Genomic DNA, 12,711 nt, shown 5'->3' on the forward strand with positions numbered 1-12,711 from the left:
GATCTAAAGACTGATTTCATTTACACCTGAATGCTGGTCAGTGCATCATCTACACTATTTATATTCATAAAATATGGATGAGCAAAGAATTGATCTAAACTCCATTAAGTCAAGCATTCACTGCTACTTAGAAGAAGCCTTGAGTTTGTAGGTGATTGCGCACAGGGAAGATTGACATCAACCACTTAAAAGAAAAGCAATACAAATAGCTAAAATAAATTATTCGTGCATATATTACCCATTGATTCCCAGTCCTAAGCAGGCATTATTAAAACGCACATTATAAAAATCTGGAAGAGTAGAATGACTAATGATTTTGAAAATGTTTCAGAGGGCTATTGCTGTACTGATTGTCCTACAACACTTTTCATGTTGTGCAAAAGGGTTTCAATACAACACTGCTGATACAGCCTTACTTGGGAACAAACAGGATCACCTCCATGAGGTGGTCTTGCATCATCTCACTTGAAAGCCAAAACGTTTTGCAAGAGTGGACTGCCAGTGTCCATGTATAAAGGATGGCAGACAGTTCTCTCTCTAAATTGTAAGCCAAATTCTGAATGTATTACAGTAACTGTAGATTCATAACTCTGAACAGTTAGCAATTGGACTTGCTCTCAAAATAATTAGATGACAGGTTCAACTTTTAGCATTCTCTTTAAAAAAAACCTATCAATAATGTCAAAAATTCTGGCAATTCACTTGCATGTTAAAGTTTCCTTCTTCCTTTTGCTGCACCAAAACATTTTTCAAGTGCTCTTGATATTATGGTGCGTATAGGGATTATGATTAAGTCCATTTCATACTGTATAATTTGCTTAAACTATCCATAAGACAACACAGTAATTACAATTTGCTTATCTTATCAACTCGAGGTTTAACCAAGTACAAGTTCTTTTTGAAGATAAGCCCGTCTTCTCGAGGGCATTTGGGAATGGACAACAAATGTTGTCCTAGCCAGCGATATTCATGTCTCATGGAAGAATTAATAAGTCCCATCACTCAACTTGCCTAGTTTTCCCAGTTGCTGACTTTCATAAATGGTGCATTAACAAGGTGTAGAGGATACTATGTAATGATAGAAAGAAGACTGGAGTCTGTGTGAATATCCACTGGTTTGGGGTTTTGAAATATTACAGTTAGGAAATATATCATTTTGACTATTATTATGGCAGACTTTTAAGCGTATTGACACCTTTTGTAATGAGATCTAAGTGCTGCTTTGTCTGGGCCACTTTGAAAGTTAACAGATTGCAATAAATAATAAAGAAAATGAAAAAGCAAACTAAAGACAATTGATCATCTTTACATTTTATAATTCAGCATTCTATAAATTTGGGTTAACTATTTTAGAATCTTTCTTTCTTGACTGTTTGCAAAGGTCTCTTGATCCTGCTAAATCAGCAGAGCACAGAAACAAAATTTATATTCAAATCAAGATGAAATGCTTTATAACATAATTTGCTTGTAAAAGCTCAGTGTTGTATTGTGTCAAGAAAGTCATTTGATAGACCAGATTTAGCAGTTGTAATAATGGTGAAAGTGGCAGCATTACAACTATGAAACTGACTATAACTTGTGGTATCCATTTGTGCGCAGTTAAATGCAGGGATCCAGAAGTTGCTACTGGTGATTCTTTGCTTCTCCATTAAGTGTGTTGTTGACGTCCTACAGACAACAATCTTTACCAATCACTGAAATAACGAGAACTTTTCCTTTTTACTCTGTAAAATCGTATTTGAAAAGCTCCGGAAAAGCTCCCTAACCCTAACCCTAACCCTCCTTGTGGGTTTTTAATAGTGTACCAAGTCATTCTGTGGGCGGAATCTTGCTCCATCCCCATTGGCGAGTTTGGTGGTGGGTGATGCATTTACTTAGGTGGCAGATGGGGACCCTGCCGCTTTCTCGGCTCCACCCCAACAAAGTCTGTGGCAGCGAGGTCTGTCTACGGTGGGGGGTAGGGGGGATTCAAAGGCATTCAGTGCCTGATTAAGGGTCCCAGCATCAGGAAGGGGGAGTGGAGACAGTATTACTATTAATCTCTTTTTGATGGCAATGGTTGGTTTATTGAAGCACTAGAAAGATGCCAGGTTCTTTAAAAATTATCTTGGGTGTTTTAGCATTCCCTACACCACGTAAGCACAAAAAGAAACTCTTGGTGTTTGCTGTGGACCTAAAAGTAGTTCTCCTTATTTTAGTGCCATTTTTTTTTGCTGAACTTCAGCTTGCAAGACACAATCACTATTGGTCAATAGGAGGCATTGTTCTGTACCTTTCCAGGAAATGGATGCAGCAGCATTTTGCATAAATTTTCAAAGCAGTGAGTCATTGTTCTCTGCTTCAAGCAGGGAAAAAGATGATATCAGTAATTTTATACAGTTATGTGCTGGGAATTCACAGTTTACTTGAAAAGAAATTTTAAAATGTTAAAGTAGCGCACAAAAAGAGAACAGTCATGATAATCTTGTGCTTTGCTATTGTTCTGCTTATGATTAAGGCCGCAAATCTAGGGGCAATGGCTCATTTTTGTCAATGATAAGTTTTCATTTGATACACATGAGCCTGTAATTGGCTTCTGTGTTTTACATAATTCATTATCCAATCAATATTTGCCATTGTATCAAAGAATATTTACATGTAAGTTTGTGAGATCCTAATTAGTTCCTCTTGCCTTTGTAGGATAATGAAGAATTTCCAGATCTGGCATCTGCAATAAGCAGTTCTGACAAAGCCAACAGTGCTGGGCAAGACCAGTTCTTTTCCTACAAACAGGTTACCAAAAGACAATTAAAGGCAAGAAAAACTTTGAGGGCTGAAGTAAAATTTATGTTTTAAGATAACCATTAAGACTACAATTCAGTTTATTGACATATTGGAAAATGAATGTTATTTGATTTTAGTGGAGTAAACCACGAGGTTCTCAATTAATGTGATCATTGCCCATTTAGGTTGCTAGCAAGATAACTTTAGGTCTGTGGCATATTGCTTGTTTTCCAAGCAATTTTTTTTTAGCTTTATTAATATCTACATTTTTTTTCAATTCAATGTTAAAACTAGCATCTTTAATAATCTCATGAATTGCAGCAAAAGCCACAACTAAAACATCCAATTAAATAAAATCTTAAGAGTTAAACTTTCACAGTCTTTGAATAGTTATGCCTTTGTTTACAATTAGAACCATTTGGAAAATGTCAAATTCAAATGAGCGTTGGGAAAGGGCAGAGGAATGGGACTATTTGGACGGCTCTCTTTCAAAGAGAGCTGGTACAGGTGTTTAGGGCCAAATCTCCTTCCCTTGGCTGTAAAATCATGGGATGGAAATTCCAGTTCCATATTCTCCCAATCGATTTTAAAGGAAGGAAACTTGTGGGCTGGCAAGGGCAAACACAAAATTTCTACCCCTGTAATTCTAATTAGTCCTATTATTTCAAACTTACTTACTGTAATTATGAGAGTCCTTTGCAGGAGTCTTTCCTGAGTACTGTTGAACATTGATTGCAGAGTTATACTTACTTCAAAGTAATGTCAACTGATAAGTTATATTGCTTGTAACAAAACTGTGTACACTATAATGGCTCGGAGTTTGCTGTAGCAGTGCCTTTTGTGGCGTACCCCATTAGTCTTGCCCTTCAACTCAACTTTTGTCCTGTAAGTGCAAGCCTATGATGCCATGTCAACTATGTGAACGATGTGATCAATAGTCTATTTCCTTAAACAATGAGATTTAAGGATTGAGAATTTTTTTTTTAAATGATCAAGAAGGAAGTGAGCTGAATTGGAGCCAGGCCAGGTACAGAAAGAAAAATAAAAAGAAAGAAAGATTAGTTTAGGTGTAAGAGAGAAAAGAGACAGAAAGGTAAAGTAAACTTCCAGCACCACTTTGGCCTTGAGTTAACAGCTTAACTTTAAAGGGATATGCTACTTAAAAGGTAAATAGCTGTACATATGGCTAATATTATTTGTGCTTTTTATAAAAGTACAAAATAGATTTCAAATGTTTACCAAATTTTGCCCAGGAAAGGAAGCTAGGAGGGAAAGAATAACGGGTGTCAAGTCAATTAAGTTTGTGGGCAAGGAATGGTGCAGCACTGCACCTTTTTGGGTTGGCAAATTGGAATTACTGCAGCATGAAGTGGACATGAAGAGGTTTGCCTTGCTTTGTACTCCAGGGCACATTTCCCCCAGGACTCTCGGACTAACTATTTGTACGGTACATGAGGCAGAATTTTACAGGATTTTATGTTCTCTCTTCCCCCCCCCCCCCCCCCAAGTTGATGTACATTTGAACGGCTCACCGCGTTTTGTGGTCCCCCCCACTGTGACGGGGCTGTAAAATTCCACCCATGTTTAATATGCCGCTCTACTCTTGAGAATCCTGCCATCCAGGCAAAGTGCTGTGGTCTGTGAGGTGATGCCTCCTTTCTAAAGGGAAAGTAATGTGTTGCCCATTACAAACAAGGTCTCTGTCACTTGTTTGATGCATCTGTGGATAGCTGACTGACTCATTAAGAAGCATAGGTCATAAGTGTGATTCAGAAGCACTTGGTGGTGTAGAAGCTATTCACATGGTGAAATTTGCCTGCAAGTTGGTCTCTAGGACATGGCATAGTTATGTGGCAACCTCTTTTTATGCAATCGAGATGGTACAAACCTGTTTCTTCTGACTTGCCCAGCCAGGAAAGACTGTTAGGGAAAATGCAAGTACTGTGATAAGAGCTGTTGCATACATGTCTTGTATAGTTACCTCGACACTACTCATCTCCTCCAGAATTGTTCTTCCTCCTTCAAGTATTGGAGCAGCATTGGAACACCTCCAAGGAATTCCCATCCTGTTCATTTTGGTTGTGGCAAATGAAACGGCAGCTAAAACCAAAACTGTTGTAAGAAATACATCTAGAAATAAGAGCCTTACAATTAAAAAAAAAGACTTAAACCACCATAAAAATCAATGCATCATTTAAATGCAGTTAAAGCCATGTAGTAGCATGGTTTAAAAAAAAACAATTACTGCCAACAATGAATGACACAGGGATGAGGGACTTCAGTTATCTGGTGTTTGGAGCCTTAAAGCAGAGGATATTGGGAGGAGTAAAAGCAAAATACTGTAGATGCTGAAAATCTGAAAGAAAAACAAAATGCTGGAAAAACTCAGCAGGTCTGACAGCATCTGTGGAGAGCAAAACAGAGTTGACGTTTTGAGTCTGTATGACCCTTCTTCAGAGCTGCTGTCAGACTTGCAGAGTTTTCCCAGCATTTTCTGTTTTTCTTTCTAATATTCAGAGGAGATTTGATGGAGGTGTTCAAAATAAGCAGTTTTTATAGAGTAAATAGGGGAAACCTTTTTCCTGTGACTGGAGAGTCAGTATCTAGAGTACACATTTAAAGTAATTGGAACAAGACCCAGAGGTGACATGAAGAAAAAAAGAGTGATTTATAATCTAGAATACACTGCCTGAAAGGGTGATGGAAGTAAATCCAATAAGTCGCTTTTATCAGAGAATTTGATTTTAAAAAAACTTTGCAGGGCTATGGGAGAAGAGCAAAGGGAGTAAGATTAATTGTTTAACTCTACCAAAGGCACAGGTGTGATGGGCCAAATGATCTCCTGTGCTGTATAATTCTATGATAATGAAAAGAGATGGCTTTAAGAAGTTGACTTCTACAGGCTAGAATATTAATACACTGTTGCACCCATTTTGGTTGGATGACTGTACTGTCGGCAAAGAGGTAGCAAGTAAGCCATTGCATCTGGTGTTTGAATATTTTTAAATGGTTCACATGCTTTATAATGGTAATTAACATAACCGCTTTTTTAAAAAAAGCAATTTTTTGGCCACGAACTACAGGCTGCTGGCAATCTTGTGCGCTCATCTCTAGCGAAGCTCCATGACAAGTTCAGAACATTATTAAATCAGGGCTTGTATACATCCATGAATGAATACCCATGTCCATTTTGTAAATACTAACTAAAATAATTAAATTATCAAACCTTCAGTTTAATTTATCAGGGCAGTCTATAAAACTGGGAAACCCAGATTCAATTTTTTTCAATAGTTCTAATTTGGACCCTTTTTTTGAGTGGGTAAGTTGCAAATCTTGTCTAGAGCTTTGGATGTAGCACTAAGCAGAGACAAGATGCCTATCAAAAGCAGATGTTCTGTATTCAGTTCCAGTTCAGTTCATTACTTGTGCAGGCTTGGTTTAAGTAGCAATGACAGGAGGAGTGGGAATTTACTATCAGCTTGAAGTTTAAAACATTAGTGTACTTTTTTTTTAAAATCACATAGGATGGAATGTAAACCCTCCCCTGTGGTGAATTTGGTGGTGGGCATGGGGGTGTATTTCATCAGGCTGGAGGATGGTGGTGGAATTCCCCGCTGCCTTCCTGTCTCCACCCTGATTAATCATGGACGGCCTTCCAGCCCCGCCACCAATTGAGACCATAAAGTGGGCAATTAATATGCACTTAAGAGCCTCATTCAGCTGCTGCTGGTATTAACCTAGCAGCGGAAGGGATGCTCGCCATGCAAAAAACACGAAGCAAACCTGTGCAAGGTTGCTTGTAGGCTCCTAGGGTCAGGAGTGGGGATGGCCCTTGTTCAAAGGCACTCAATGCTGGGTCTCTCTATCAAGTCTCGGGAAGAGGTTGGCCTGCTCAGAGTCACCCCCTTGCTTCCATCCGCCCTCACACCATCACTCAACTTGTGGCCTGGGATCCAGCAACGATCCTAGACCTCAGATGAGTGTCATATCTGCAGCTTCCGCCACCATTCAGTCGAGTGCCATCCTATGATTGGCTGGCAGCTCTCAGCAGTTCTGGATAAAGATGTGCTGCTGTCCAATTTGTGGGCCTTCCCTAAAAGAGGCTACTAGGAGCTTTCACCAGCACTGTAGCTGGCGGGCAAGACCCCTGTTGCTTCCATTAGATACTGTCCACAATGGTTGAACATAACAACTGCATTATATAACTATCCAGTATAATTTTTTCATCTGTTTTTAAGGATGGTTCTGAACAGTGTAGGATAAATTATCTTGCTTCCCATCCCAGCAGGATCTTTATTTTTCAATGGTCATCAGCCTCCCAGTAAGGAAAGACTTGTAAACCGTCTTTGTGACTGAAAAGTACAGCTTCTGCCATTACATCGATAATACTACTCTGAAACTCTAAGCTTAGGAAATGTAGCATTACTGGATACCATTTTGATTTTTTTTTAAATTTGCAAGTAACCATGTTGATTATTCAATTTGTCCTTCTTTCCACTTGCCAGAATTCTAGATAACCCTAAATATTTGTTTATAGATGACCTTGAAAGCTTTTAAGTGTTGATGTATTTTGTCAGCTAAGCGCACATAATGTGATACTGAGAAAAGCGTGGGCTGTTTTGTCATTCACTGTTCAATCTACCAATTGTAATCTTAAAATATTACTTAAGATTTTGATGAGTGGCCTAAAGCCCTTTCGTTTTAAATAATTGTTATAGAGCTATAAATTTACTTTCATAAATATAGTAATTTACCAGGAAATGACGTTAGCTCTGTAAAACATGATTTTTAAAAATTTAAGTGAAGGATGGCAGGTTTTTTCTTGTTATAGATTTGCCTTGGTCATTTAGAACTGGTAGCTACAGCAAAGTGCGTGCTACAGGAAGACTAAAAATAAATAGCCCTTTGGTAGTACAGAACTTGAATATTACTGAAAAAAGAGACATCAAAGCTTTTCGTCTTGTACTGATCAGGACACTTTGCAAGAATATCAATATAAGGGGAAAACAACAATATACTGTATGTGAAGAGAGTGCTGATTGGTGAAGGCAGTGCCATGGAGAATGCACCAGTGATGGTGACTGACAGTTAACTGCCAAACGTTGTTTGAAATTTAAACCAGACAGCTTGACCCTGATTGTTCAAGACATTGCCCTGAGGAATGAGTCAGCGAATGGCTGTCGCTCATTTTGTTTAGCTGAAACAGGCGCATGTTCTTTCTGTCTGCAAAGAACAAGAGCCCTGTGTATTAGTATATGTAGCTTCTAGTACATGCAAATGCGCCACACTGCAAGCCCGACTAACGATCTTAAATTGGTTGACAGCATACTTAGCACACTGAGGATTATTTAGCAAATGTCCAATCGTGGAATCACATCTAACATTGGATACTATTTTGAATTTTGCAAGCACGGGCTGGTTGGACGTAGCGTTTATCTTGCCCGTTGCAAACAGCAGCTGGGACATGCTTTTTGATACAATCTGCCAGTCTTTGGGGCTTACAGCCTACATACCTAGCATCACACTGGCACTGAAATTCATATTACTCATTTGTGTGATAGGTAGAACGTTTTTTGGCTTGATGGCAGCATCCTGTTAGTGGTGAATACCACTCGTGTTGCTACTGCATATTAGTAGCGAGAAACGGATAGCTTCACCGGTTGCTCAAATTTTTGAGATACCTTGCCCTTCCAGGGTAATCTGAGGTAGATTGAGCACTTTTCGAGGCCGAAAGTGACTGCCTTAGGCCCATTCATGAGTTTGCGTGATATACAGCAAAAAATGCTCTGGTCAGGGTAGCCATTATCCCGCAGGATGCCTTTGATATGCCCTATTTCAGCATAAAGCTTGCATGGTGAGCAAATGGATCGGGCCCTATTTACAAGGATGCCGATAAGACCAATCTTTAGCATGTGGAACTGTAAGAATCCCAACGCATATATTGACCAGTGAAGGTAGGCTTGCGGTGGACCATGGTAGAGAAACCCCTGGCAGATTTCTCAACTGGTACATCAAGGAAGGGGAGTTCATTTGACTGCTCCATTTCAAAGTTGAATTTGAGTACAGGATGGAGCCCATTAAGACATGCAAGGAAATTATTACATGCAGCTGCGGATTTAAATATAACAAACATATCATCCACATATCGGAAACATGCAAGCAGTAGAAAGTTACATGCCATTCCATTGAAGACACGTTTCTCGTGGAACCCAACAAAGGTGTTTGCGAGAGCTGGGCCAAGAGGAGATCTCAAGATAACGCCACCTATTTGGGCATTAAATCTGAACTCAACTGCTTGAGTTGCCGAGTTCCTAAGTCTAATGAATACTGATTAATGCAATCGTGATGCATCTAGATTGCCAAAATATAGTGCTGCAGCGCAAATATCTATGGCTTCCTTAAGTGAAACATTGGAACATAGGCTAGCCTGTTTGTTATGACACAGCAGTTGGTAAAGGCTGAGTTGTTTAAATCCCAGAGGGAACCTTGAACAACTGTCATAACCTATATTTTCAATTGGTATGTTTGAGATGCAGCTCTGAATTCGGGAATAAGACCGCCGAGCCTCGAGAGGGGTATTTTTTTTCTATAAAATTAAATTAAACATTTATTAATTTAACAACAAATTAAACACATACGCATGTCTACAAATTACTACCATAATAACTTCTAAACAAATCCCCATATTAATTACTCCCAGGTAAATCTTCACCAAGGCAACAATAACCCATAGACTTTAAACAGACACCAGGCAAAGCACATTTGACCTTAACAAATTCAAAATGAGATCCCTTGCAATTTGGTTCCTTTGCAGACACAGTTGTAGGCTTACAATCTGGTTAGATCTTAAATGCCCCTGACTTACACACACAAACTCTTCTCTGTTTATACCTAGCTTTTCCTTTTGAATGTAAATTTTCCATTGTATTAATTACTAGGTTTTTAAATTTTACCTCTCCTAACAATAATATCCTTTCATTCCACCAATTTTATTAGTAAGCTGAAAAAAAAGATAAACACGTTGCTTGGCATCTTCTAACTAGGTGCAAGATTTCACCCATTCTTTTGAACGGTTTATTTAAAAATGCAAATTGCCCCCTTGACACCTATGTTTCTGAGCTTCCCCGGGTTTATCTGATTACCATTTCAAAACTACTTTCTATACATCAAAACACCCAGACTAACTGACTTTAATCAAATTAAGACAGACACAGACCCCACTACAATTCCAATATAAAAATAATTTCCAATAACATTATAGACATTAATATCTCTTCATGACATATTCACCAATGTTCTACTTAAGGAAGCCATAGATATTTGTGCTGCAGCACTATATCATGGTGATCCAGACGTGCCACCATTGCATGAATCAGCATTCACTGAGCTTATGAACTTGGCAACTTGTGCAGTTGAGTTCAGTTTTAATGGCACCATGCATGTCCAAATAGATGGTGTTGCTAAGGGATCCCCTCTAGGCCCAGCTCTCCCAAATATCTTTGTTGGGAGACGTGTTTTCATTTGGAGTGACGTGTTTTCATTTGGAGTGACGTGTAACTTCCTGCCCCTCGCATATTTCCGATACGTGGATGATACATTCACAATATTTAAATCTGCAGCTGCATATAATAATAATTTCCTTTATGTCTTAATGGGCTCCATCTTGGGCTCAAATTCACCTTTGAAATGGAGCAGTCAAATGAACTCCCATTCCTTGACGTATAGTTGAGAAATCTGCCAGGGGGTTCTCTGCCATTGTCTACTGCAAGCCTACCTTCTCTGGTCACCAAATGCGTTGTGATTCTTACAGTGCCACATGCCATAAGATTGGTCTTATTGGCAACTTTGTATACATTTGCTCGCCATGCAAGCTTGATGCTGAAGTAGGGTGCATCAGAGGCATCCTGTGGGATAGTGGTTACCCTGATCAGATCATTATGCGCTGTATATTACGCAAACTTATGAATGGACTTAAGGCCGTCACCTTCGGCACTGAAAAGTGCCCAGTCTACCTCAGATTACCATGGAAAGACAAAGTCTCTCAAAAATTTGAGCAACAGGTGAAGCTAGCTGTTTCACGCTGCTACAATGCAGTAGCAACACGAGTGGTATTCGCCACTAACAGGATGCTGTTGTCAAGCCAAAAAGACGTTCTGCCTATTGCACAAATGAGTAATGTGGTATATGAATGTCAGTACCAGTGTGATGCTAGGTATGTAGGCTGTATGTCCCAAAGATTGGCAGATTGTATTGAACAACATGTCTCAGCTGCCGTTCGCAATGGGCAAGGTATAGACCAACCAGCCTGTGCTTGCAAAAGTTAAAACAGTGTCCAATGTTAGATGTAATTCCGTGATTGGACAACACTTGCTAAATAATCCTCGGTGTGCTAAGAACATTGACAACCAATTTATCAGTTGGGCTCGCAGTGTGGTGCATTTGCATGTACTGGAAGCTACATATATTAATACTCAGGGCCCTGTTCTTTGCAGACAGAACATGTACACACGTTGCGCTTGTTTCAGCCAAACAAAATAAGCGACAGCCATTCGCTGACTCATTGGTCAAGCTGCCTGGTTTAAAATTCAAACAATGTATGGCAGTTAATTGTCAGTCCCCATCACTGGTGCATTCTCCATGGCAACGCCTCTACCAATAAGAGTCCACTTGCCAACCAATCAGCACTCTCTGCACATACAGTGTAAATTGTTGCTTTCCTCTTATGAGGACACTTCACAAGAATACCAATATGAGTGCAAGACAAAGCTTCAACATGCCTGTTTTTTTTTCAGCAATACTAGAGTGAAAATAAGTGACTCATCTTGAACTAAACCTGCTGGTTGGAGAAATTCACTGTTGGTCTTTGGATGTAGATTTTGTTATTATCTCTAATGATATCAACCTACAATATTTGTAAAAGGCTTTATTTTCTTACTGAGTTAATTTTCAAAGTGTCCCTGCCCCTCCACCCACCAATGGGTTTAATCATTTTTTTAAAAATATGCAGTTTCGAGAGTTCTTCAGAGAACATGAACTAATTGGATGAAGACAAAACTGAGCACAAATCATGCACTTCTGATGAGCATACAATTAAAATACTGTACTTTTCCCTGCCTCGTTTGTGATGAACAATACTAGAATATGTTGGGGAAATTATTATACTGAACCAGTTTTGTGCAAGCTATATCCTGGGGTCTTTGACATCAACAAGCAATAGTTTTTCCTCTATACATTGATGCCAGCTAAGAGTAAATGGTAGTTACTTCTCACGTGGCTCTTTTTGTTTTGTTTGGGTACAGTATGTAATAGATGACAAGAGTATACAAACTTTTTATTGCTCAATATAACCTATTGCAGTCATAGAAGATTTTAAAATATATTGTTATTGCGACTTATTTGTAAAATATTGAGCATTCTTGTTTATCTCTTCAGCCATCAGTGGATGAAGATCTAGTTTTAAGTGTGGCCAACTCCCATGCTATTGGTGGTGAACAGATCTCTTTGGAGCTAGACCAGAAACCAGTCCAAATTTTGAGAAAAGAATCATTTCAAGAATATGTATCCAGTAGTCCACAGAAGAAAGCTGTGGTTTGTACAGAACTCTTGACTGCTTTTCACTTGAATAACATTCCTGTGTAACATGAAGAACACACTAAGGATAGCCAAGAGCGTTTAACTTATGGTTTTGATCAGGAAAGAATTTATCCTCTGAGCCACAAAATACCACCAAATCATTTCAGATATAGATTGATATCAAATAAATGTTTTTGTGCTCTGAGGGTTGTTCTACATTATATAATATATAAAATATAACTCACCATCATGAGCTACAATAATATTTTTAAAAATGCATTAAACAGAAACATAGGCCCCAATATTTAGCGGGGTGGGTGAGTCTGAGAAATTCAAAAAGGCCAGGGGCATAGAGTTCCTGCCAAACTTGACAGC

General features: G+C 38.9%; 1 protein-coding gene across 3 annotated transcripts in view; it reads left to right on the top strand.

Annotated features, from left to right (window-relative positions):
* Positions 1-12,711, top strand: part of LOC144696894 (uncharacterized) — an 86,186-nt gene that overhangs the window by 24,928 nt on the left and 48,547 nt on the right. For 2 of the 3 annotated variants that reach the window (XM_078568600.1, XM_078568610.1), the window contains exons 9-10: positions 2,680-2,793; positions 12,196-12,351. In XM_078568600.1, coding sequence (XP_078424726.1) covers positions 2,680-2,793; positions 12,196-12,351 — 270 coding nt within the window. The remainder of the gene's footprint in view (positions 1-2,679; positions 2,794-12,195; positions 12,352-12,711) is intronic. The other variant, XM_078568616.1, reaches the window with a different exon arrangement.

The sequence above is a fragment of the Cetorhinus maximus genome, chromosome 2 (assembly GCF_964194155.1).
Source record: "Cetorhinus maximus chromosome 2, sCetMax3.hap1.1, whole genome shotgun sequence".
NCBI classification, from domain to species: Eukaryota; Metazoa; Chordata; class Chondrichthyes; order Lamniformes; family Cetorhinidae; genus Cetorhinus; species Cetorhinus maximus.